The 24,532-nt window shown below is 33.9% G+C and overlaps 1 protein-coding gene across 2 annotated transcripts in view; it reads right to left on the minus strand.

The window, feature by feature from the left end:
- Window positions 1-24,532, minus strand: part of BMP5 (bone morphogenetic protein 5) — a 119,670-nt gene that overhangs the window by 36,212 nt on the left and 58,926 nt on the right. For both annotated transcript variants that reach the window (XM_028510409.2, XM_036024258.1), the window contains exons 2-3: window positions 16,951-17,143; window positions 2,696-2,844 (exon numbers count right to left, since the gene is read on the minus strand). In XM_028510409.2, the coding sequence (XP_028366210.1) occupies window positions 2,696-2,844; window positions 16,951-17,143 (342 nt within the window). The remainder of the gene's footprint in view (window positions 1-2,695; window positions 2,845-16,950; window positions 17,144-24,532) is intronic.

The raw sequence follows: 24,532 nt of genomic DNA on the forward strand, positions 1-24,532 counted from the left end.
TATAAAATTGTTTATAAAAAATTCAACATTGTAATTAAAATCTGTGGAAAGTTTGGGTTGGCGGAGGGTGTGAAACTTGTCTATAACACTTTCAGCAAAAACACTCTTTTTTCAGTCAAAAACTGAGCCCCATGAAACCTTCACTACACTAACTCTGGAATTTAATTTATGGCTGTCAACCTCATTCCATACACAAAAACTTGGAGTGACAACATTGGTTATGTTGTTATTCTTAGGCTGTGAATTTGCTTATAAGTAAAACAATGGCATATGAAATCCTATTGCTTACAATAATGAACCCCTTAAAAATAAGAGATCAAAGGCAGACACATCTTATGCTTACCTATAGTTCAGTAAGCAAGGCAAGGAGAAATGAGTGAGACAGATTTTACGATTAATGTGTCTATTGCCTGATTCTGTGAAGAACCAAAAGCAGTAAAATTTAATGGGGCATGTTCTCTAATTATCATCCCTTTGAAAACTATTAGGTTGGTCAAAAAGTTTATTGTTTTTTTTCCCTAAGATGGCTCTTAGGGAAAGGAGTGCTTAGTTGTCTTTAACTTGATTCAAAACAATTTTGTTAAATTGTATTTGACAGCTGTCATATCAGCATGCATTTTTTCCTCTTCATTTTTTAACTTTTTTATTGTTCAAATACTGTTGTCCCCATTTTCCCCCCATTACTCTCCCTGGGCCTACTCCTCCCCCACCTCCCACAAACCATCCGCCCCCCCGCCGTTGTCTTTGTCCATGGGTCCTTTATACATGTTCCTTGACTTGAAGTCTATAAGTCTAGCCTCCCCCTTGTTCCCCTGTTATCTCCCTCCACCGTCCCCTCCGGTCACTGTCAGTTTGCTCTTTATTTCCATGTCTCTGGTTTTATTTTGCTCACTTGTTTGTTTTGTTGATTAGGTTCTACTTATAGGTGAGATCATATAGTATTTGTCTTTCACTGCCTGGCTTATTTCACTTGGCATAAGCTTTTCAAAATTGGTAGATTGTAGATTTTTGTATAGCCATCTGAATATTGAAGATGAAAGAAAATATGCAACATTTTTTGCATATTTTGCTTTATTATGTCAAGAAAGGTAAAAACACAACTGAAACAGAAAAAAAGATTTGTGTAGTGTATGAAGAAGGTGTCACTGATTGAACGTGTCAAAAGTCAAAAGTGGTTTTGGAAGTTTTGTGCTAGAGATTTCTTACTGGACTATGCTCCACAGTAGGATAGACCAGTTGAAGTTGATAGCGATCAAATCATCAACTGAAAACAATCAAAATAATACATGTGGGAGATAGCCAATGTACTCAAATATCCAAATTAATAAAGTTATTGGTGAAAATGAAAAATGTGTATTTTATTTTATGGAAAAAATCTAAATGGACTTTTTGGCCAACTGAGAACCCTCCCTAGGCCTGACCTTAACATTTGCAGGGTATGGGGCAAGAACACGATGTAGGCCCACCTGATACATTTCTACTACTTAAAAATATACTAATCAAGCTAATAAATCATTAAATAAATTATGTTCTAGACTCCTACCATGACAAATATAATTTTAAATAACCTGGAAATCCAGATTTGAATTTTAAAATTTTTGACTCTTTGAATAATCAAAGGCCAACGATACTCTGAATAAACTGGCTGTGGCTTCCGTGGCACCCTAACCAATGTGCCAGGACCCTCTTCACCACAGCCTGTAAATGCTTTTCTCTTTACCTGAAATGGCTACCCTTCTTCCCTAATCACATCTTCCTAACCTTTAAGATTATAGTTTGAACTCTCTCACTGTTCAATACTCATAAGTCTATCAGACTCTATTCATTGTGTAGTGACATACATTCAACAATATCATCATGGGGTTACTACCTTGTGCCTCATCAAGCCTAATGAAGCCATCTCTGCACTTGCTCACCATTTCATCTGTAGCATCTGGCCAAGCACATAGCACATAGTTGCTCAATGAATACTTGTGAGCATAAGAATAACTTCTGAGGTTTTTTAAAAATGAAGGTTTCCTACAGACCCCTCCCATAAATGATTCTGGAGCTGCTGTCTTTGACCAAATATTATAATATGTTAAGAGCTAACAGTATTATTTTCAGTGGGTTTATTTTGTGACTCTTTTGTTCTATCCCCAATCTCTTTTCCACCTTGTGTTATTAGTAGCTCTTTTGTCTGTTTCCCTAGCACTTTCAAAAATATATATTTCTTTGTTATTTTTAGTCAGATTTTGAGATGTAATTTACATAGTAATACTCATTCTTACTTAATGTATAATTCAATTCATGTTTACAAATTATATAGATTTGTTACCACCACCCCAAGAAAGTCATAGGTCTATAGCACTTTGTATATAGTTTTCTTTTGGTATTATTATTATATTACATTATTTCTCCTTGTTTGCATATAGGATTTCAATACAAGATTAAAAACTCCTTGACAGCAGGAACAGTACCTACTTTTTCTTTACCTCTCCACCCCTGCCACAGAGCTTGACAATAAATATGTGTTGAGTAAAAGTGTTCGTAAATCAATTAACTAATTAATATAGCACACTATCTTATGGAATACACTACCTTGCACATTTTAAGTATAAAACTTATTGGTTAAATTGAACAACAAAAAATAAAAACCTGTAACTCTCAATGTGTCAAAACCAGAACCACAAAGTACATGGAATTCAGTGCTTACCATCTCCTGTTTCTGCACAGAGCTGTAAACCCAAATTGTTCTGTGGATTAATCACCCAGTGATTGCTGGTCACAGTGATGTCGAAAACAAGCCAGCCCACATCTAAAGCTTGAGCCTTTCTTGTGTCTAACAAAAACAGATCTGCATCCCTAAGGAGAAAAAGAGCAACAATAAAAAAAAGTTAAATGTTTGAACAAAAACCATCACTTCCTATTCTTAAGTGAAAACATTACAAAATCACTTTGTAAAATAACAGGAGTTAATTAAAGAACAAGGGAAACAAGTGACTCAAATGATGAGTAATAAGATACAGAAACTCTTTTATTGCTAGACTCCTAACCCAAACCTGGTACAGATTAGTAATATCTGAAAGCAATTTTCATTTTCCTGCTCTTCACTGGCCTTTACAAACTGACTTAGTGAGCTCAATTTGATCCCCGATAATCAATGTTCCCTGAAACCACTACCTGTAAGTAGCTCTCTTCACTAGCAAGTTCACAGGCAAGGATTAAACTGCCTGTAGAGATGGAAGTGAAAGTAGTTTCTCTGGTTTGGACAAATGTGGATTCTCAGAGAGATAGAGCACAGAGATACTTTCCCATTTCTGTTGATTTTCATTATATGTTTCTTCATTTTATAATACATATTTTAAATTTTTACTTCATTTTCCATTTTTATATATAAATTATTTTATGGATACCAAAGGTTTAAAAGAGGGTTGGAGAGTGCATTATTTGATTAAGGGGTAAATTTCATGGACTCAGTAAAAAAATATACCCCAACTTGCTTTAACATATTCTGCAGCCATAAGTCCCCTGGGGACAGTAATAGCTAATGAATATGAAATTGTATGTCTAAGAAAAATCTCCATAATGTTATTGATATTAGCATCTATCCCTTAACTTTAGCATTATATTTACAAATGTATGAATGCTTGCAGAATTATGATGAATTATTTTATTTATTATATTCTTCCTACAGGCAGCCTCTGAGCTAAATGTCACACATTTCTGACACTTAATCTTTACAGCAGCTCTTTTAGGCTGATGAAGCTGAGGCTCATATAGGTTAATGGTAAAACATTGGAAGACCTTCAAAGCAAAACAGAAATACACTATTATGCATTTTATGACCTTTTATACTGTGCTGAATCTGTTAAAGAGCTTATTATATGTATGAGGAAACTCAGAACTGTGTCATAATAAGCTACATTAAATACTGCTTCACTGCGTTTGCCATCTATCTGCATTATAGAAGTTATTTCAAAGGTGGCTTATAAAATGTAGAAAGCAAATTTTGAATTAAATTTTGCACATATGTTAATTTTTTAGATAAAATGTTCTATAATTAAAATTAAACTATTTTTAACAGAAGTGGAAATTTTCACAGTATTTTAGAAGCTACGTCTTCATTTCTTTATTTCAACTAGATTTATGCCATTCCTCCATTAACCTAGAGAAGGTAAAATAAATGTATTATGATCAATTAAATTGTTCAGCTAACCTACTCCAAACTATGCAACTTTCATTTTCCTTCACAATTTTAATCATGGTGTTTACCAAAGGAGGGTTGCAGATACTTTTTTACACCTATTACATGATTCAGTTTGAGATACCACAGATGTAGGACAATCATGTACCACAAAACAATGAAAAGTTTCAAAAAGACTCCATCGAATTTTAAAAATCCATGATAATTCACAGTATGATGGAATGCCAAATTCTCCCTCTTCCTTCTAACTTAGAAAACCCACCAAATAAACAAGATCCAACAGAGGTTATCCTTACAATTTTGAGATATTTAGTAAATATCTTTGAGACAATTAACTTTATCTCATAAACAAAAGAAGGAGTCATCTTGCATCTTGGGAAATACCAAAGTACTACCCTGCTTTCAAGCCTGCTTTTGACCGAAGCATGGTAAAAAAATGTTCTAATAAATCCTGCCAAGCTTATAACATCCCTTGGCGTTAAAAAGTAAACCCCTAAAAAACAAAGAATGAAGGTAAATTTTGACAACAGTTTCAATAAATATCTGTAGGTATTAAGATGGTATTCTGTACAATTTTAAAATTAAGATGGTATTCTATACAATTTTTTTCTAGAAAAAAATCCCCAAAGAATCCATGTTCAAATCTCAAAACTGCCAAGCATGTCTATAGGAAAAATGGTTCTAGTTTTAATGGATATATATTGAAAAAACATCAACCGAAGTATTCAAGCAAACTCCAAATATCTGAAATTTAGTAACATAAATCCCAATTCATTGGAAGGTAAGTCTAGGCAAATAGTATGCTTGAAAAATTCATGTATTTTTAGTTCACCTCTGAAAAGTTGTGAAGTTTCAATTGCTTTCATAAGCTTTATAGTTTCCTATTCTTGAGCAAAGCTACTATATTTTTACTTTTTAAAATTTTTACTTTTGAGAATAAGTATTCTTTAATTTCATCTCTCATATAAGAAGATCTTCTGAATTATCTACAGACAGGAGAATATGGTTTGGGAAAATCAAGTAATAGTTACAATGGTAATAATTACATTATTTTCACTTATTTAGCAACTTAAAAAAATCCCCACCCATTCTGTAGATTTCTTTTGAAGAATGAAATTACTATGCTCAGTAATGGCACTCATCTCACTGGAAATAGTAGAATATAGTAAATAAGTCCTATAAACATTATAAAATAAACCTGTTAAATTGCCCTGTCTTACTATTTTTACTTGACATTTTAAAAGAAATATTTACAATTTTTTTGTATTAAAAAGAAATTTTTATGAACTCTCTTTTATTAAAAAATTTAAAATATTAATGCATTTAAAAGAATACAGTAGAGAAAATATATGTAGACAATTTTATTTATTTATAGCAGAATTAAATCCATAATATAATTTCTTTATATTTTATACAATTATAATAATGAAACTAAAATTAAAATATGCATTCTAGCCAATAAGAAAGTTCATTTACATGGATGTACAGGGTCCAGCACAAATAACTCCCTATTTTTATTACAAAAATTTTTATTAAAAAATTATAAGCATGTAATTCTGTAAAATAACAGCATCACACTCAAGCATACCATATGACATTTTAGGTGAAATATTCAAATTAAAACTATAAATTATTTTACCCATACTATTACCCTACCAACCACACTCAAGCAGGCATTACTTCTGCTGGACCCTGTATATAAGCAAATATTTCATTATTTTCCTAAGGCTGCCTTAACAAAGTTCCACAGATTGGGTGGTTTAAACAACAGAAATTTATTATCTCCGGTGGAGTCTAGAAGTCCAAATGTAAGGTTTTGGCGTGGTTGGTTGCTGTGAGGACCATGAGAGAATGTGTTCTACACTTCTCTCCTTGGTTAGAGGTGTCTGTCTTCTCCCTATGTCTTCATATCGTCTTCCTTCTATGTGTATGTCTCTGCATCCAAATATTCTCTTTTTATGAGGCAAATAATTTTGTGCTCCAAACCTTAACATCATCACCACATGCAAAAGCAGTAGTCTTCCATAAATTGTTTAACTGGGTCCCACAACTGTAGAAAGTCAAATCACTGTAATAAATCCCTTATTCCTTTTCATTCACAATGGTTTCATTTCTCTGAACTAACAGTAACTGACATGCTCTCTGTTATGAGTTGTATTTTGTCCTTCAAAAAGACTTGTGGAAGTCCTAACTCTTGTGAATGTGATTTCATTTGGAAATAGGGTCTTTGCGGTTGTAATCAAAGAATGACAAAGTCATTAGAGTGGGCTCTAATCCATCATGGCTGCTATCCATAGAAGAAGCAGCAGAAGAGACACAGTGATAGAAACACACAGTGGAAGACAGCATATCAAAACAAAGCAGAGATGGAAACTATGTTGACACAAGCCAAGGAACTTCCTGTGACCACCAGAAGATGGAAGAGTCAAAAAAGGATTCTCACCTACAGGACTAGAGGAAGCATGCCCCTACAAACACCTTAAATTTGCACATAGAACCTCCAAACTGTGAGCTTGGCTAAGATAGGAAGAAGCAAAGTACTATGCAGTTTGGGTGGTAGGAGAAAACAGAACCAGGTAGAGAGATTTTAGTTAATGCAAGAAACATGAAGATATTTACATGACATACTTAAATTCATATTTATAAAATAGAACATCTAGCATTATTTGAACACAAGAAGAAATGTTCATAGACAACACTGAAGGTTCCAAAATAAGTATACATGTATGCTTTGTTACTTTTCTATGACAGTGTCCTTAGAGTTCACATGTAAAACATCTTCATAAATTAAATCATTTCTTAGCAAGGGAATTCAGTAAACTAACAGGCAACGGATGTGTCCTTGGATGGAACCCCATTGATCTTTTGCTGAAATCAGTTTTATCAAGGGTTCTATATCACAGACTTGTAGCAAATAAATTATCTTGCTTGTTTCTAAATATGATTAGCAAACATTCCTTATTGGTATCTTATTTCTTGAACAGAAGTTATAGGACTCAGATCCTTGAGGAGCCCCATTACAAGTTTACCTTTATAAAGCAAAGAATCATAGTTACAGTTGAAGTTGGTATCTGTTTAACTTTAATAATGACTTGCTATACTTAGCCTTTGCTCAATGTTAGAAAAAATAATTGTTACTTTTCTGAGCTTTTATTTTTCTTCTTTGAATGAATATTAAAATAATATCTACCTCATAAGTCTATGGCAGAGATAACACAAATAAAAATGCCATTAAAATTACTGTAATTACAATTTTCTTACCAATACATATTTATGTCATTTAAGTGTATATATAAGTTGTATGGATTATACTTGAAGGCAAAATTCAGGTCAGAAGTGATTTATGCAATTATTACTGATAAATATCTTTAATAACTTATCAATTTTGGATATAGGAATCCATTATTTTCTTTAGCTTTACTAACATTTATTGGGACATAAGATCCATAGTAAAACTTTGTGTCTGAATTCAATAGAAAACATTAAGTTGGAAACTAATCAATTTAGTTAGAAGTAAAATTATTTCTATAGTGAACAAAGATAATTAAAGACAAATATTCTTCAGTTTGCTATAGTTTTCAATTATATGTACACATGTATATGTTTATATGTGCAAACATGCATTATATATTACATATATGTATGTATATAGAGAGAGAAGGAGAAGAAACAGTTCAAAAGTAAAGCCATTATGTACGCCTGGCCAAGAAAATCTTTCTTTGGGAAATTGTGTGAAAGAATCATGGACAGATTTTAGAGGACAAATGATACTTCTCCATTTTCATTCAAAATGAGCCTTACAGCCAATGGTGACATCTCCACTGTTCCCCAAATTTCCATTCATAACTATTTCACCTCCTTCCATCTCCTTTTATCTTCAAAGAGTTTATTAAATTTAGTAAAAATGTAATGATGACCACCCAAGGACAAAGCATACATCTTTCTCTGGGTCTTTAACATAAATACTACCATGCTGTTTAAGGAACTCAATTATAGCTTTATGACAGAACACATTTACAAGAGAATACAAATTAACAAATGGTATTCTCTGGAGTTTATAATGTCAGAAGTTTCTCTCAAGAGCAGCTTTAGCTTAAAAGTGTTAGAATCAGCAATTGTGACAACTAAATATGTCTCTAGACATTGTTAAATGTTTCCTGAGGGCCAGCTCTCCCCAGTTGAGAACCACTGAAATAGAGCACAATCCCAGCACGCTGAAGAAATGCAGTCCGTCCTGGTGTGCTGTCAGAAAAAAACATCATTGACCATCTGAGTGTCCTGCTCTGTGACACTGCTCTCTGGAGCCCATGAAATCCTCCTGAGAAGAAATTGTGAATGCACAACCTGAAGTATGTCCACACAAAAATCACAAATCTTAGAGAAGCAGGAGTGGGGAGATGATGTAAATATGAAGCTGACTGTGAACTGGAATGATGACAGCTTAGCTAAATATATCCAAGTAGTAAAGGTGGCTAATGACATCGAGCAAGCTTAAAATGTTTTTACAATGGAGTACAAAACTTTATATTCATAGCAGAGCATTAGGAAAAGGCTGAATTATACATAGCAGATTTTCTTTGGGGAATATATAAATACATATATTTGTGAAAAAATTAATTCAAGTAAAGCACTTAGCACAGTGCCAGACACATGGAAAGTGCCCATTAAATGGGTAGGTATTTGCTATTATTCATTGTAGTAGTATTACTGGTATTGATAATTTTATTTGCATTGTTTAATTTCTTTATAAATTTAAACATTTTAACACTTAGGAATATTTCTTCTAGGATCTAGCTCCCCCCCCCCCCTTCTCTCTCTCTCTTTCAGCAGTTTTACTCATCTCAAAAGACCGAACAAGAGTGAAGCCCACTCAGTGGCTTCCCCTGGGGTCCCTCACCCTCCCACATAAAGAATTAATTTTCCCTTCCTGTGTGTCTCCACAACACTTAGTGCATACTTACATCATAATTCTTAGCACATTGTATTATAGTTATTAAAGTCTGTGTGCAGCAGGCCTACCATAGCCCCCAGCCCTCAGGCTAGGAGCTTTTGAGATCTTACTTACTAGGCCTATGCCCCATGCACTTGCCACATGGTAGGCACTCAGCAAAAGCATGCCGAACTCAGCTGAATTATCTGGAAAATTCAATCATGTGGAAACCTCATTTCCCAATTGCACCAGATATATGAGGTGTGACTGAAGAGCAGTGCCTTCTATATAGAATTTGGGGCTGTCGAGCTTTATGAAAAGGTTAAATAAGTGAAATGATGCAAAGTGTGTTAACTTTTGACCAAGAAAAATAAAGATTTGGATAAATATCAGAACACTCCTTTAAATTACACACATTTAAATATGAGTAAGGATACATGGGGGCAGTAGTAGATGGTAAAATAAAATATATACTTTTCAGAGTTTTAAACCTCACTAAGATAAATAAGTAGGTAAAGAGATGACATAATTGTTGTTTCTTATTTGATTGTATAAATAGACTAGATAGTTAATAGATCCATGCCTTGAATATAAAACATACCTAAAAAACATCAGTTTAAATTATTTTGAGGATTCAAAATTTATACACACACATATATATAGACACACACACAAATATACACTGTCAAATGCACTGCATTAAAGTGTACAGTCTACATTGATTTTTCAATTGTTTTTGAGTTTAGTTCAAGATACTATGTAGACAAAACTCACAAGTTTGAGGTCTTAATGTTTTAAGAGGCGACCCTGGCTTTGAAAATGGCCACAAGTACTGGTTTCCTCTCCTTACTTCCATTTTTACTTCTTGATTTAAGAAATAAATGAAACCACAGGTAATAACAATCAGATTTTAAAATTACTTTTTTCAGATTAAATGTGCATTCTGATCATGTGAGATATGTAAATGAAGTGTTTTTCACCTATTTCTCCTCCATCTCAAAGAACTGAAGTCAAGGTTTCAGGTTGGCAGAAAATTTTTCCATGGAATAAAGAAAAAACAGTATTTATTTATCTTCATTTCCTGTGGGGAAGAAAATGCCTTCCATACGTTAAGAAAAACTATGAGCAATTTATTTTGAAATCCTGATTTTTGTTTTATTTTGTTTTGACTTTTCACCTCTTGAACTAGGGAAGCAGGAATGCTAATTTATAAAGAAATGTGTGATATAAAGTTGTTTCATTATCTTTTCTCTCAACTAAAATGATGCATGTTTCCGATTATAATGATAATGTTTATTATAAAAACATGGAAAGTACAGGAAAGGGGGAAATTAAAATTTAAAATTACCCACAAGCCAGCAATGAGCACTTGATTCTTCCTTCCATTCTGTTTTCAACATGGATTTATTTAAAATTAATAAAATAATATGTATAATTAAGTTCCCTGCTCTTGGTCAATTAATATTACAGTCTGAGACTTTCCAAGGTTACTAAACATCTTTTTAAAGATTTTAATTATTCACTTTTTTTTAGAGAGAGGGAGAGGAGAAAAAGAGTCAGAGAAACATCCATGTGTGAGAGAAACATTGACTGGTTGCCTCTTGCACACCCCCAACTGGGACCTGGTCCACAACCCAGGCACATGCCCTGGCTTGGAATGAAACCAGTGACTTTTCTGTTCATAGGCCAACACTCAATCTACTGAGTCACACCAGGCAGGGCAGTTACATAATATATTTAAAACACAATTTCTACTTGCAATGTAAAACATAGCATTTCCATTTCTCAGGAAATGGAGTATAACTTTTTCTCTCCTGATTAAAACTGGTTTTCTCGATTTATGCAATTGTAAACAATAATATTGGGATACACATTTATACATAAATTGTATTATCTTTCTACGTCTCTGATATTTCTGTAACATAATTATAAATAAGCAGTTTCCAATCCCCATACCACGTCAACTGTATTTAACAGAAGAGTAACTTTATCTAAAACATGTTTTCAGGGACAAGTTCACAGATAGTTTCAATAGTATTGCTGTTAAGTTGGGTGGTGTTAATTTCATTATTAGGTATAAAAGCATAGCAATTCCTACTATATGAATCAAATATCATATATTTGTTATTAATCAAGCATCATTTTGCTTACTTCATCTTTAAAAAAGTAGGTGTCAGCAAATGTTAGCTACTGTTATTATAATAACCACCCACTTGTGTTTACCCTATGTATACAAACCTGTAAATCCTACTGATATAAATGATCCTATTAAACTATATGAACAATTATATATTAACTAATATGTCTATTAAGTGTGAACTATGATCTTTGCATTGTGATAAACATTAGTCCTGCCCAAAGATCAGAGTTACCATTCATTGTTTTGAAATACTTATTTTTGTTTTTATTCTTTTCAGATTTATAAACTGTGACTCCAACATGTACAGCAATTTTCCCATGCATGAATTCCAAAGCCTATGAGCTTATTGCTGTACATTACCATTTTCTATGGTGACTTGGAATCCTGCGTAGAAACCAGAAATATTCTAAGAAGCATTTGTGTTGTTTCTATATTTTTTTATCCCTTAAATATCTTCTTTTGGAAGAGAAGGTGAAATGCCAAAAGTGAACCCTAGATCTATAAATATGATAGGCAGAAGATTGCATTTTCTTACCTTGTGAATTCATGAACATCTGGCAATGAGTGAGTGATTATTTCAAAGAAAAGGGAGGTATTTTGCCAGAGATTCTCTCACCTGATTGATGCTGTGTAAAATTGAAATGAAGGCTACTCATGTGTGAGTGTATCTGTTTCAGAGGTTGAAAAAGACAATTGGAGCAAAAAAGCCGATACACATTAGCAAAATCCAATGCTACAGCAGACAGTAGGTAGAGTATAACTCTGCAGGATGAAAATAATAATGTAGCCACAATTCATAATAGCAAATGTGTAAAAGTGTGAACTGGGTGGACTTCAATTAATACCAAGTTGAGTTTACAAAATTAATTTTTCAGAATAATATTTTGTATATTGGATAGAATCTATTCAATCTATGCCATCTAGAGTTTGGCACAACAAAGCAAGAGAACACCAGCTGAAGATATAGCTGTACTTTACATTTTAGAAATCATCTTTCAAAAACTCAGGAAAAATATCATTAGAATCTTAGATGTTAGGGTAGATTTAAGCACATGAAAATACATGAAGAGTACATTTCTATGTTACATGATCTGTGTATTGCATTGTGTACACAATTGAAACCTATATGATCTTATTAATCAATGTCGTGACAATAAATTTAATTAAAAATTAAAAAGAAGTATGTAAAGACTTAGCCAAATAATACCCAAAACACTAAAAACATGTAGATGTAGTTGTAGAAAAATAAATAAATGAATAAATAACTTTTTTTAACAAAGAAAAAGAGACCAATATTTTTAAAATGGGTATAATTGAAGAAATACCAAAGTTTCAAGATATATACTTACCTCATATTTTAACAGAAATGTAATTTCCCAAAACTATGAAGTCTGATAAGCTAAGTATCAATAGCCATAAATATTCCCAAAAAGTATTATTAGTAAAAATCTGCATGGATTCATTCAGAAAAAGATCTATAAATTACTATGAATAGACTCTAGTAGTCCTATTCCCATCATTGTTATCATGTCTTAAATTACACAGTTCACATACTTAGAACAGCTCAAAGGTGTTGTTAGTTCAATGGATGATATTCAAAAATATTCTAAGAAGATAGAAAAATGACCTAAATAAAAGTTTAGACCTTTAATCATGATCAATGTAAAAGTCTGTATATAGATTTTTAAAAATCAGTAAATATATCCCAGAGAATAGAGACCTGACATAACTAACAACTCTTCTTGAAAAAAATCTTTGTATATGAAATAACCACGTGCAAATTCAACATTCAACATGTGTAAAAATGTAATGTGAATGACCACAAACAAAGATAATTCAAGCATTTTAGAATATGTTAGTGGAAGTAGTCATGGCTAATAATGATTTCAGAACTTAAAGCACATGAAATAAATGTGTAGTGTTGGGGATAAAATAAATAATAAAATTATTTAAGACACTATCCCTGTTTAAGCAGCTGATAGTCCAAGTGAAAAAAACAAACACAGAAATATGTATTTGAAATATTATTTTCAATTCTTGTCATTTTATTTTCAAAGATGCCATCATTATTTAGTATTAAAAATAATGTAATAAGCTAGGCCCTGTCTCTGAGAAAGAGAAATTAATACCCCCATTTTATAAATGGAACTACTGGATTAAGATTAAAAAAACCTCACTGACATACAAATAGCTAGTAATTGTTAAAACTGATAAAGGAATACAGAAATTTCTGCCTTGGAATTACTGCTCTTAAAATAACAGTGCCCGAGGTCTGTCCAGAGGGTATCCAGCCATGTAATGTGAAAAATAGAGACATTTATTGACAATATAAAAAACATTGTACCTAGAACAATGATGTCTCAGTCCCCTTCAAAGTAGGCACCTTGGGACCTCAGTTCTTCCAACTGCCATCAGCTACCCTGTCATATTTTCCTGAATCTCATTGATGATCTGAAATATCTTCCTTTTCAAAGGTGACTTTAGTTTTAGGAAAAGCCAGCAGTCTCAGGGTACCAAGTATGGGCTATAGTGGGGCTGAGTCACCTGGGTGATTTGTTGTTTTACCAAGTAAACGGGCACCAGATGTGATGCATGAGCATGTGTGTTATTGTAATGAAACTGCCAATCATCAATTGCCCATAGTTGCAACTTTCTGAATCATCAAAATAGTTTCCTCTGAACTTTCAAATTTAATGCAAAATTTGATGCAGATTAATTGCTCTATTCACTTAGTCATTTTTAAAGTGATGGCCACACAGTACACATGCTCACACAACAATATCTACCACCCCCATTGACTAGTACAGTGAAGTCGTCATTGTTCACACATGTGGGTTCCAGTCCACTCTCCTTGGCTGCCAGGTTACATGATGTTGTGCGACCATTCTTGTTATATTAACAATAGCTGGACTTTTTTAGGATAGATCTCTTATACAGATCAGTTTATTAAATTATGCCCTGCTGAACCAGAGGTTTATAGGATATTAAGTATTACACATCCAGAGGAAAAGATTCCTTATCAAATAATTTTGAGCAAGACTAGGTAAGTCTCTTTATTACAAAGCCTTTCCAAGACTTTAACATTCTAATATCCTCCTAGAGGATGGTCTAATTGGTAGACTTTTCAAATACAATTGACCCCAGACTTTTTATTTTTTTCTTCAACGAGTATTGTAAAGCAGGTAGTGTTCCATGGAACACCCATTGGGAAACTCTGGCACTCCAGAAGACCAAGAAAAACTAAATGTCAGGAACTAGAAACATTCAACAAGGAGACAAAGGGGCCTTAGATGGGTTGTGGTAGCTCTCTTTAAGCAGTTGTCTTATCAAAAGAAGGACATTGTATTTTACCAAAGAGCACATCTATACCTCATGAATAGAAGCTACCAGAAATCTTATCTGATTTTATCTCAAAATAACATTTCAATACAGGTTTTTAAAAATGTAAGAACTGTCCAACAAAGGTGGCAAATCACCTGTCCAGTGTGTTACCTGAGCAATTGCATCATTGCGTGAAGGGTCTGAGAACACCACTAAGCTCCCTGCTTTATTCTATTTGATGGTTCATTTGCAGTGATTATCAACTGAGATTTTCATACATTTAGTATTTCATATTCTCTGTTCATTTTTGTACCATTTTGACTTAAAAAATATTTTAGAAACAGAAGACATATTAACTGTCAAACCTATTGCAAATATGATGTCTTACATCAAAAGATACATAATGTTCAGTCTAGATTTTCCAGTTCTTTGTGACTCAGTCTGTAAAGGTTATAGATTTATAAGAACTTGTCTGTTTCTTCCAGATTATTGAATTTGGTGGCATGTAGTCTTTCACAGTATTCTTATACGATCCTTTGTATTTCTGCGGTGTCTGTTGCAAGTTTTCCACTTTCATTTCTAATTTTGCTCATGTGAGTCTTTTCCCTTTTTTTCTTAGTGAGTCTAGCTGGAGGTTTGTCAGTCTTACTAATCTCTTTATTAAGCTCTTGATTGCATTAATTTTTTATATTGTCTTTTTGTTCTCTATTTTATTTAATTCTGCTTTGATTTTATTATTTCCTTCCTTCTGCTGATGTTGGGTTGCATTTGTTCTTCTTTTTCTAGTTTTTTAAAGATGTAATGTTATGTTTTTTTATTTGGGATTTTTATTGTTTCTTGAAATAGTCCTGTAATAATAAAACTTCCTTCTTATTACTGCTTTTGCCACATCCCAATTTTTTTTTAATTTTTAAATATGATACTGATTTGAAAGAAAAAGAAAAAATGTGAGAAGGAAACCTTGGTAGGTAGGATTGGTTGCCTCCCATATGCACCACAATCAGAGATCAAACCGGCAACCTAGGTATGTGTACTAACCAAGAATCAAACCCTCAACATTTTGGTGTGTGGTACCACATTCCAATCAACCAAGCCACACTGTACAGGGTTGCATCCCAAAGGTTTTGATATGTCATATTATCATTCTCATTTGTTTCTAGGTATCTTTGGATCTCTTTTTTATTTCTCCTTTGACCCAAAGCAATGAACAAAATAAGACAAAGAAACAAACAAAAACTCATAGACAGAGACAACAATATGGTAGTTCCTAGAGAAACAGGGGACTGGGAGAAAGTTAGTAAAGGGTGAATAGGGTCACATATATGGTGACAGAAGGAGGTTTGACTTTGGGTGGTGAACACATAATGCAATGTACAAATAATGTATTTTAGAATTGTACACTTGAAACCTATATAATTTTATTAACTAATGTCACCCTGATAAATTTAATTTAAAAACAACCTAGGTGCCCATCAGTAAATGAATGGATCAAAAAACTATGGTACATTTACACAATGGAATTCTATGCAGCAGAAAGAAAGAAGGAGCTCCTACCCTTTGCAACAGCATGCTTGGAATTGGAAAGCATTATGCTAAGTGAAATAAGCCAGGTGGTTAAAGACAAATGCCATATGATCTCACCTTTAACAGGAACCTAAACAACAAAACAAACAAACAAGCAACATATAACCAAAGACACTGAAATAGAGAACAGGCTGACAGTGGCCAGAGGGAAGAGGGGAGGGAATTTCAGGGGAAAAGGGGAAGGGTTTGCAGGAACAAGTATGAAGGACAGACACATGGACAATAACAAGAAGGGGGGGTGTGAAGATGGGAGGGAGATGGGGAGGGCTGGGGGGGGTGGGCTGGGACAGGGGTAAAAGGCAGAAAACTGTACTTGAATAACAATTAAAATAAAAAAATTAAATTTGATTTAATTATTAGAAAAGGAATAAATCCTGTATTCAGTCTCAAAAAAAGTACACCTAAGAACACATACAATTTACATTTAATGCCAATGAAAACCAAGCTTCTCTTCCCTAACTTACAAAACACCAGGTGATTTAAATCATTTTAATTATGAAGTTCATGTGTACAGAATAAAATGTATGTTTTCTCATTTAAAAAATTACAGAAGAGGTCTAGAAAACCCATATGTGGAAACATGCCACCATGTAGCACATAGATATCAGTCTCAGAATTAGGGAAAAGCTGTGGGATACAGAAGACACCCAGATTAACTACTTTTAATGTGTCTGTACCTGGCTTTCAATGCCACTGCACCCAAAGATTTGATAGACCACGTGAGTTACCAATGAATGTCACTATAGTTAACATTTGTTTGCTAAAATAAATTAGATATAAAGTCCATACCTGTTTGTATATTCCTTGATAATCTGATATATGCTAATCTTTATTGTTTCATTTTCAAACCGGTTGTTGCTTCGGTCCTTGTATATCCGGAATTCAGCTGCTGTAACTGCTTCTCCATGAGGAATTTGAGTAAGATCAAATCGGAATTCTTTGTAATGCCTTCGCTGGTGAGAAAAATCCTTGTCTCTTTCAACTGAAAAATAAAAGAAAAAAAGAGAGAGGGAAAGTGAGCCCATTAAAAAATATAAAATTAATGGTAAATTCTCCAGCTTTGTAAATAAAACAAACAAGCAGGATATTCTAAAACTGGAAAAACACTGAAACCACAGACTTATATATGCTTCCAGTTGAAGGAAACTTTACAAACCAACAGCCATTACTTCAAAAGCAACATAACCTCTGTGGTTTTATACAAATTCCTGGATCCTAAATGGAAAGGCTATCCAAAAACGTTTCTTAAAAATAAAGGTTGTAAAGTGATTACTAGTGTGTATCAAGTACCAGAACACAGAGGGTTCATACAAGAATTAGGACTGTTACAGAAAATTCCAGAATTCCAGGTGAAGGTGGTGGTGAGATTTAGCATAGCCAAGGGAGAAAATAGGAAGAAAGACTGAGAAATTGCAGGCACACAAGGACAGTGTTTATGACATTTTAGAGGTCAAATACATAAAACAAATTCATTTTCAGAATAAAGATTATTGCTAAAATGTCTTCCCCAGAGGAGTTTGTCTTCTCCTTTCAGCACATGAAATGTTTTAACATGCACTTTCATTAGTTTAGTCTCCTAAAGACCTCACTCTGCTCTCACTCAGAATTGAAGGGGAATATATTTTTCCCCTTCAGCAACTTCCCCATCAAATAAAGTCAGAGAATATCTCCTCTTGATAATATTTTTAAATATATTTTATTGATTATGCTATTACAATTGTCCCATTTCTCTCCCCCTTTATTCCCCTCCACCCTGTGCACTCCCTCCCACTCGCGTCCCCCCCCCTCTTTAGTTCATGTCCATGGGTCATGTATATAGGCTCTTTGACTTCTACATTTCCCATAGTACTCTTAACCACCCCTTGTCTATCTTCTACCTATCATTTGTGCTACTTATTCCCTGTACCTTTACCCTCATTCTCTCCCCACCACTCCTCCACTGACAACCCTCCATGTGATCTCCATTTCTGTGATTCTGTTCCTGTTTTAGTTGTTTGCTATTGTTTTTGTTTTAGGTTCAGTTGTTAATAACTGTGAGTTTGTTGTCACTTTACTGTTCATATTTTTTATCTTCTTTTTTCTTAGATAAATCCCTTTAACATTTCATATGATAAGAGCTTGGTGATGATAAACTCCTTTAACTTGACCTTATCTGGGAAGCACTTTATCTGTCCTTCCATTTTAAATGATAGCTTTGCTGGTTAATCTTGGATGTATTTGAATATTTCCAGCCCCTTCTTGCCTGCAAAGTTTCTTTTAAGAAATCAGCTGACAGTCTTATGGGTACTCCTTTGTAGGTAACTGTCTCCTTTTCTCTTGATGCTTTTAAGATTCTCTCCTTATCTTTAATCTTAGCTTATGTAATTATGATGTGCCCTAGTGTGTTCCTCCTTGGGTCCAACTTCTTTAGGACTTTCTGAGCTTCCTGGACTTCCTGGAAGTCTATTCCTTTCACCAGATTGATTAAGTTCTCCTTCACTATTTGTTCAAATAAATTTTCAAATTCTTGCTCTTCCTCTTCTCCTTCTGGTACTCCTGTGATTAGGATGTTGGAATGTTTAAAGATGTCCTGGGGGTTCCTGAGCCTCTCCTCATTTTTTTGAATTCTTGTGTCTTCATTCTGTTCTGGTTTCTTTCTTCCTTCTGGTCCACACCATTGATTTGAGTCCTGGTTTCCTTCCCATCACTGTTGATTCCCTGTACATTTTCCTTTATTTCCTTCATTTAGCATAGCCTTCATTTCTTCATCTAATTTGTGACCATATTCAACCAATTCTGTGAGCACCCTGAGTACCAGTGTTTTGAACTGTGCATCTGATAGGTTGACTACCTCTTCATTGCTTAGTTATATTTTTTCTGGAGCTTTGATCTGTTCTTTCATTCGGGCCTTTTTTTTTCTTTTTTTTTCTTTTTTTGGTCTCAGCAGCCTGTTATGTAGTAAGGAGTGGAGCCTTAGGTGTTCACTAGGGTGGGGCAACCCAGGTTACTGGGTTGTGATGCTGTATGTGGGGGAGGGGTCAGAGAGGGAACAATGGGGGTTGCTCTGCTCTCTGCCAGATTTCAGTCACTTATCTCACTACCCACAAGCAAATTGGGCCCTTCTGATTCCCAGTGGGTGGGCTTGTGTACATTCTAGGACACTGGGTCTCTCCAACAGACTCTCCTGTGATACTGGGAGTTTCTCTTGCTGCCACCTCAACCCCCAATTGAGAAGTATTTTCAATCATAGATGTGAGGCTTTGTTTCCCCTTGCTGTACCCCTGGGTTGTGTGGTCTGTCTTGCTCCCCAGTTGTTCCTCCTGGTTTATCAGCAAGAGAATGTGGGACCACTCAGTCTGCCAGCCACCACCTTGCTGAGTCCTCTCTGTCCAGCTGCCCATCTCTGCCACTCCTACAAGTCTGGATGAATGTTTCTTCTTTAACTCCTTGGTTGTCTGACTTCCATACAGTTCAATTTTCTGTCAGATCTGGTTGGTTTTTTTGTTTGTTTTTAAATTTGTTGTTGTTCTTCTTTTGGTTCTGTGAGGAGACACAGTGTGTCTTTCTATACCTCCATCTTGGCTGCAAGTTCCTCTTGGAATATTAAGGGCTGTTGAAGAATTCAGCAGAGTAGATGCCCAGCATATGATTAATATGGCTTTGTAAAATAGTTTATTATTTGATGCAGTCTTTATCTACTGGGTACCAAAACTTTCTTTAAAAATACCTATTCAAAAGGTTCATTTTCAGTAATGCAATATCATTTGATGGAGTTCAGTTTCTCAGCATTAGTAAGTTTTTCAAAATCTCTAGTTAATATAGAACAAGACTATAAAAACTCCACTGCAAAACACAGTATGCAAGGTGTCTCATAATTACAGCCTACAATAATTTTTAAAATTTTTCCAGTGACATGTTTCATTGCTAAAATTGGGTTCCAAGAAAATAAGAAAATATATGTTATATAAATAAATTTACCAAGTTCAAAAATTGGATTAAGATAGAAAAATATCTTTAAGAGATTAATTGAAGTTATGTCAATACCACTATGAATATATGAAACTTGGGATCCTAAACTAGAGAAAAGGTTAAGATTAAGAAAGGGAGAAACAGGTCATCATCCTCCAGGAATGACAGTAGGAGTGGTGGCTACTGGAGCTCTGGATAACAGTGTCACGTGGGTTCCACATTTGAGAGGAAGTTCATAAAAAAGGCCCCCAGAATTCTTAGCCTTCATGATCTAAAATAATCTCTGGTTTACTTTCCCCAGAAGAATAGGCAGTGGTTTAGGAGACCGAGGATCTCATCCCCACCTTCACCACAGGTACCTAAGCCAGCAAAGGGAAAACTAGAAGCTACATCTTGAAGTACTTTTGTCCTATAAAACTTGGCGAGGATGTTGCAAACAGGCTGTGTGGCTCACTTTAACACAACCTCACATGATCCATGAAGTTTCGTTTTCTTAAAATATCATTTTCTTAGTCCTAAGAGAGGTCCATTCCCAGGAAGATTATTTAACAACTTTTCTTTAAATAAGGAAGATACCCTTATTTTTAGAATCCTATATTGGTCCATAATTCAAACCTCTTTTCTGTGTAAGCTTCTGCTGGTAATAATGTAGACTGCCATGAACTTGGCCCCTTCATCTCCATTTGTCTGTTCTGACTGAGCCATTTCAGAGGGAAAATGTAAGGATAGAAAATACCTAGAAACTGGGTATCTAGTAACTGAAAGTACATGTATGAATATAAAGCCGTAAAGCTAGCCACAACTTTTGTTTAAAGAGAACTAAATTTAATTCAATCTAAACTCATTCTTTTCTGATCTTAATTTAAGTAAAGTAGATGACATTATGAAATAGTAATGTTTTATATGAAACAACTTTAAATAGCACTAATTTAGATGTCAGGCACTGTTCTAAGTACTTTTAAAGAGTAACATATTACACTTCATAACAACCTGTGAGGTAGGTTCCATCATTATCCTCATTTTGAAGATGACGAAACTGAGGAGGTATAGAAAATAAGTACCTTGCCAAAAAGTGTGAACCCAAGCATTTGGTGCCACCAGGCTATGGTTTTTAAATGTCAAATATACTACCTCTGCTTATGTATTATTTATTGCTTTGTCCTAATTTATGAAGTAATTATGCTTTAATAAAGATCTAAAACCTCACATTCACAAGCTCAAAATCCAAAAAGCTCTGAAAATGAGAAGTCTGGCTTCAAGTTCATTTGGCAGAAAAGTTGGAAATTAACTGATTTAAGGTCATTTGAAGTTTCTATTTATTCCACTTTAATATGAATAGTTATTGCTTTACTGCAGAAATGTTCATTTGTTTGACAAGATGGCATTGTCCCAGCTCTGCTTGAGGAGTTTCATACTTTATGATATATACATCAACCAGCCATTCAGAAATATATTTCTTCTATTTTTAAAGTAAACATTCAAAATTCTAAGTGGTAACATTTTTCATTAACAGTCTATTTTATATTTGAAATTTAGACCAAAAAACTATAGTCCTGGAAATAAGGGCTGAGTCATGAGTTTGTTAGGATCCAATCTAAAGCATGCACCTGGAAAATGCAGATAAGTTTTGAATATATATTATGTAAAGTCATCTACTGTTCTGGAAACCCCTGTGAGGTGTTAGTGTAGTAGAGTGGAAAGCTAGAATTTCAACTGTTATTATAAAATTTCAGCTTTATAATCCAGGCTATTTAACCTAACCCCTTAAGGGGGCAAATTTTCAAAGAGTTTAATAAAAATTTATATTAAGTATACCACACAGAATAAAGTTGCAGTGCAGATTTGTCCAGTGATTCAAAATCCTATATCCTACTGCTTTGAATTATAATTTCACTAGTAAATTTCATGGGACATGTTGGAGTGAGTAATGGAATAAAACTTGTATTTATATAGCCTAGCACTCCTAATGATGCTCACAAATATTCACAAGGTAATCTCAGTTACCTCAGTGAGTAATGCTAGGGAGGATCAAATATTAATATCCTGATTTAAGAATGAGAAACTGGGTGATGACAGCTAGATGGTAACAGATGTCTGTCTTCTAAAGCTCTTTATAAATCTTTGTTCGATGTCTGTACCAACTACATAATGACATCCTGCTGTTCTGTACTTTGAAACTAGTTCATTGTTAATATATTTAAGCAACGTTTTTCAACAATACACAAAAAATGTGGCAAATAAGATAAAGAATGAGTTTGACCATCAATATGTAATTAACATGTAACATAATACATTGCCTAATTCAAAGATGTCTTTCAAATAAATATTGATTGAATGAAAACTATGTAAATGGATCAAAATCAGGTTCCATCTTTCTACTCAGTATTATCTTTACTGCATTCCCCATTGATTAAAGATGTAATAATTTATTTAACTTTCATTTATTTCATTAAAACATATTTTGTTTAATCCACACAATGTTATGTGTGTCCATGGGTTTCTACAACATGCCTGAGCAACCACAATGTATTATTAGGAAACAACAGATTTGATCCAGAAGTCAAGATTTCAAATCCCCAGCCCTTGGCATCACGGCATTTTGCTTGTTTGTTCTTCCTGGGTTTAGTTTTGTTTGTTTGCTTTATCTAATTATCACTCAGGGAAGTTGGTCTTCTTTCAATACTTTGATTCTCCTCTCAGATGCTCCTACTCTATTGATGCCATACTTTCTGAATTCTGCTCATTCTTCTAGAACTCACTTCTTCCAATCAATCCTAGCAAGTGTTGTATTATATACCCTTATTTCATATTGACTCTATATCTTATGTACGAAAATGAATAAACAAGTGAATGTATTCATAAATAAATTAATGTTATCAAATATTTATACTCATATGTGCAGTCATCCTTTTACTACAACCATATTTTAAAATAGTTCTAACTCACCATCTGGATCCCTTCATGTTCCAACTTTTTTTCTAACATACTCACTACCAAAAACAACACTTCCATAACAGATGAAAAAGAATATACGCACACATTTTATATTCCCTAAATGTAAACTTTTTATAGGAGATACCCATGCCCTGTTTATCTGGTAATGATTTTGGTCAATATTAAGCATACTCTTTGTCATATATGCATATTACAGTGTACTAGTCCCCATTGCAATTGTAAATGACTTGGAAAGCTTTAAAGACAAGGGATAAAGATGAAAACATTTATATATATTATTCTTGTTTTTTAATCACATTGTGTTAAATATTTGATTCATTCAATTCACTATTTAATTTACACATTATATCACCTAAACACTGTAAGTATCCTAAAAAATCTTTATTATCATTTTTAATAAAATTACCAGATTAAAATATGCAAGATTCCATAAAGACCACAATGACATTCCTATCTGGTAGTAGAAAAGACTCTCAATTACTGGACAAAGGATAAAAAACAAATAAAACAAAAATAGCAGGAGGGTGAGCTCACTCAAGTCACAACCCAGACTTGTCAAGGAGACAGAATGACAAGTGTTAAAACATAGTAAGATCAGAAGGTTATCACTTTTCTCCAGTGGAGACCATTTGTTTCTCACCGACACCATTTTCCTCATATGAAGTGGAAAAGAGAATTTAGGAACAAATATATCTAGATTTACAGCACCCATATTGGATCAGTAAATTCACCTACGAAAACTGTGTTTGAAGGGTATACAATGACCTACCCAGACTCCTGTTTTCTGTCTGCTTGCATATCTAACAAGATCAAAAGGATCTATTTTGCCAAGCACTCACACATACATTGCACTTAATGCCACATGCTCTTCTCCCATTGTCATTTATGGTACATGCTTATTTTGAAGATTGTTAAGTATACTCCAATGAATATGACCATTAAAATAAAATAAGTTCATCAACATAGGGTTGCTTTTTTTTTTTTAAGCTGATGGTTGCTTAGAGCTCTCTACACAAATTTAAAAGATTTGCTTTACTGCATATACACATACCCAACCTCACTGAAAATAAACCATCAAAAATTCAGCAACATGTATACAGCTCACCACTCAAAACACAGTTATAGTGATGGTGGTGAATATACTTTGCTTCTGCTCCAAGGAAGCAGGTTTTTGTGTATACCAAAATATTCCATCTATGTGAACTACCTAAAACAACTGAAAGCTCATATCCACTGACATAACCAGAGAACAAATTTATTATATTTTGGTTTAAAGAGTGGCAACATCAAAGCATTCAAGAGATAAAATATGAATCAAAGGATTCACATTCCCTGATTAATGGGCTGATAGTGAAAAGACACAGGATTCCTGTTACATAAGCATCAAACTGCATTCTAAGTGCTCTAAATTGCCAAAGTTCTGCAAAGATTAAACTTCTTGTGGTTAAAGACATACACTGAAACCTTT

Source organism: Phyllostomus discolor, chromosome 4 (genome assembly GCF_004126475.2).
Source record: "Phyllostomus discolor isolate MPI-MPIP mPhyDis1 chromosome 4, mPhyDis1.pri.v3, whole genome shotgun sequence".
Lineage (NCBI taxonomy): Eukaryota > Metazoa > Chordata > Mammalia > Chiroptera > Phyllostomidae > Phyllostomus > Phyllostomus discolor.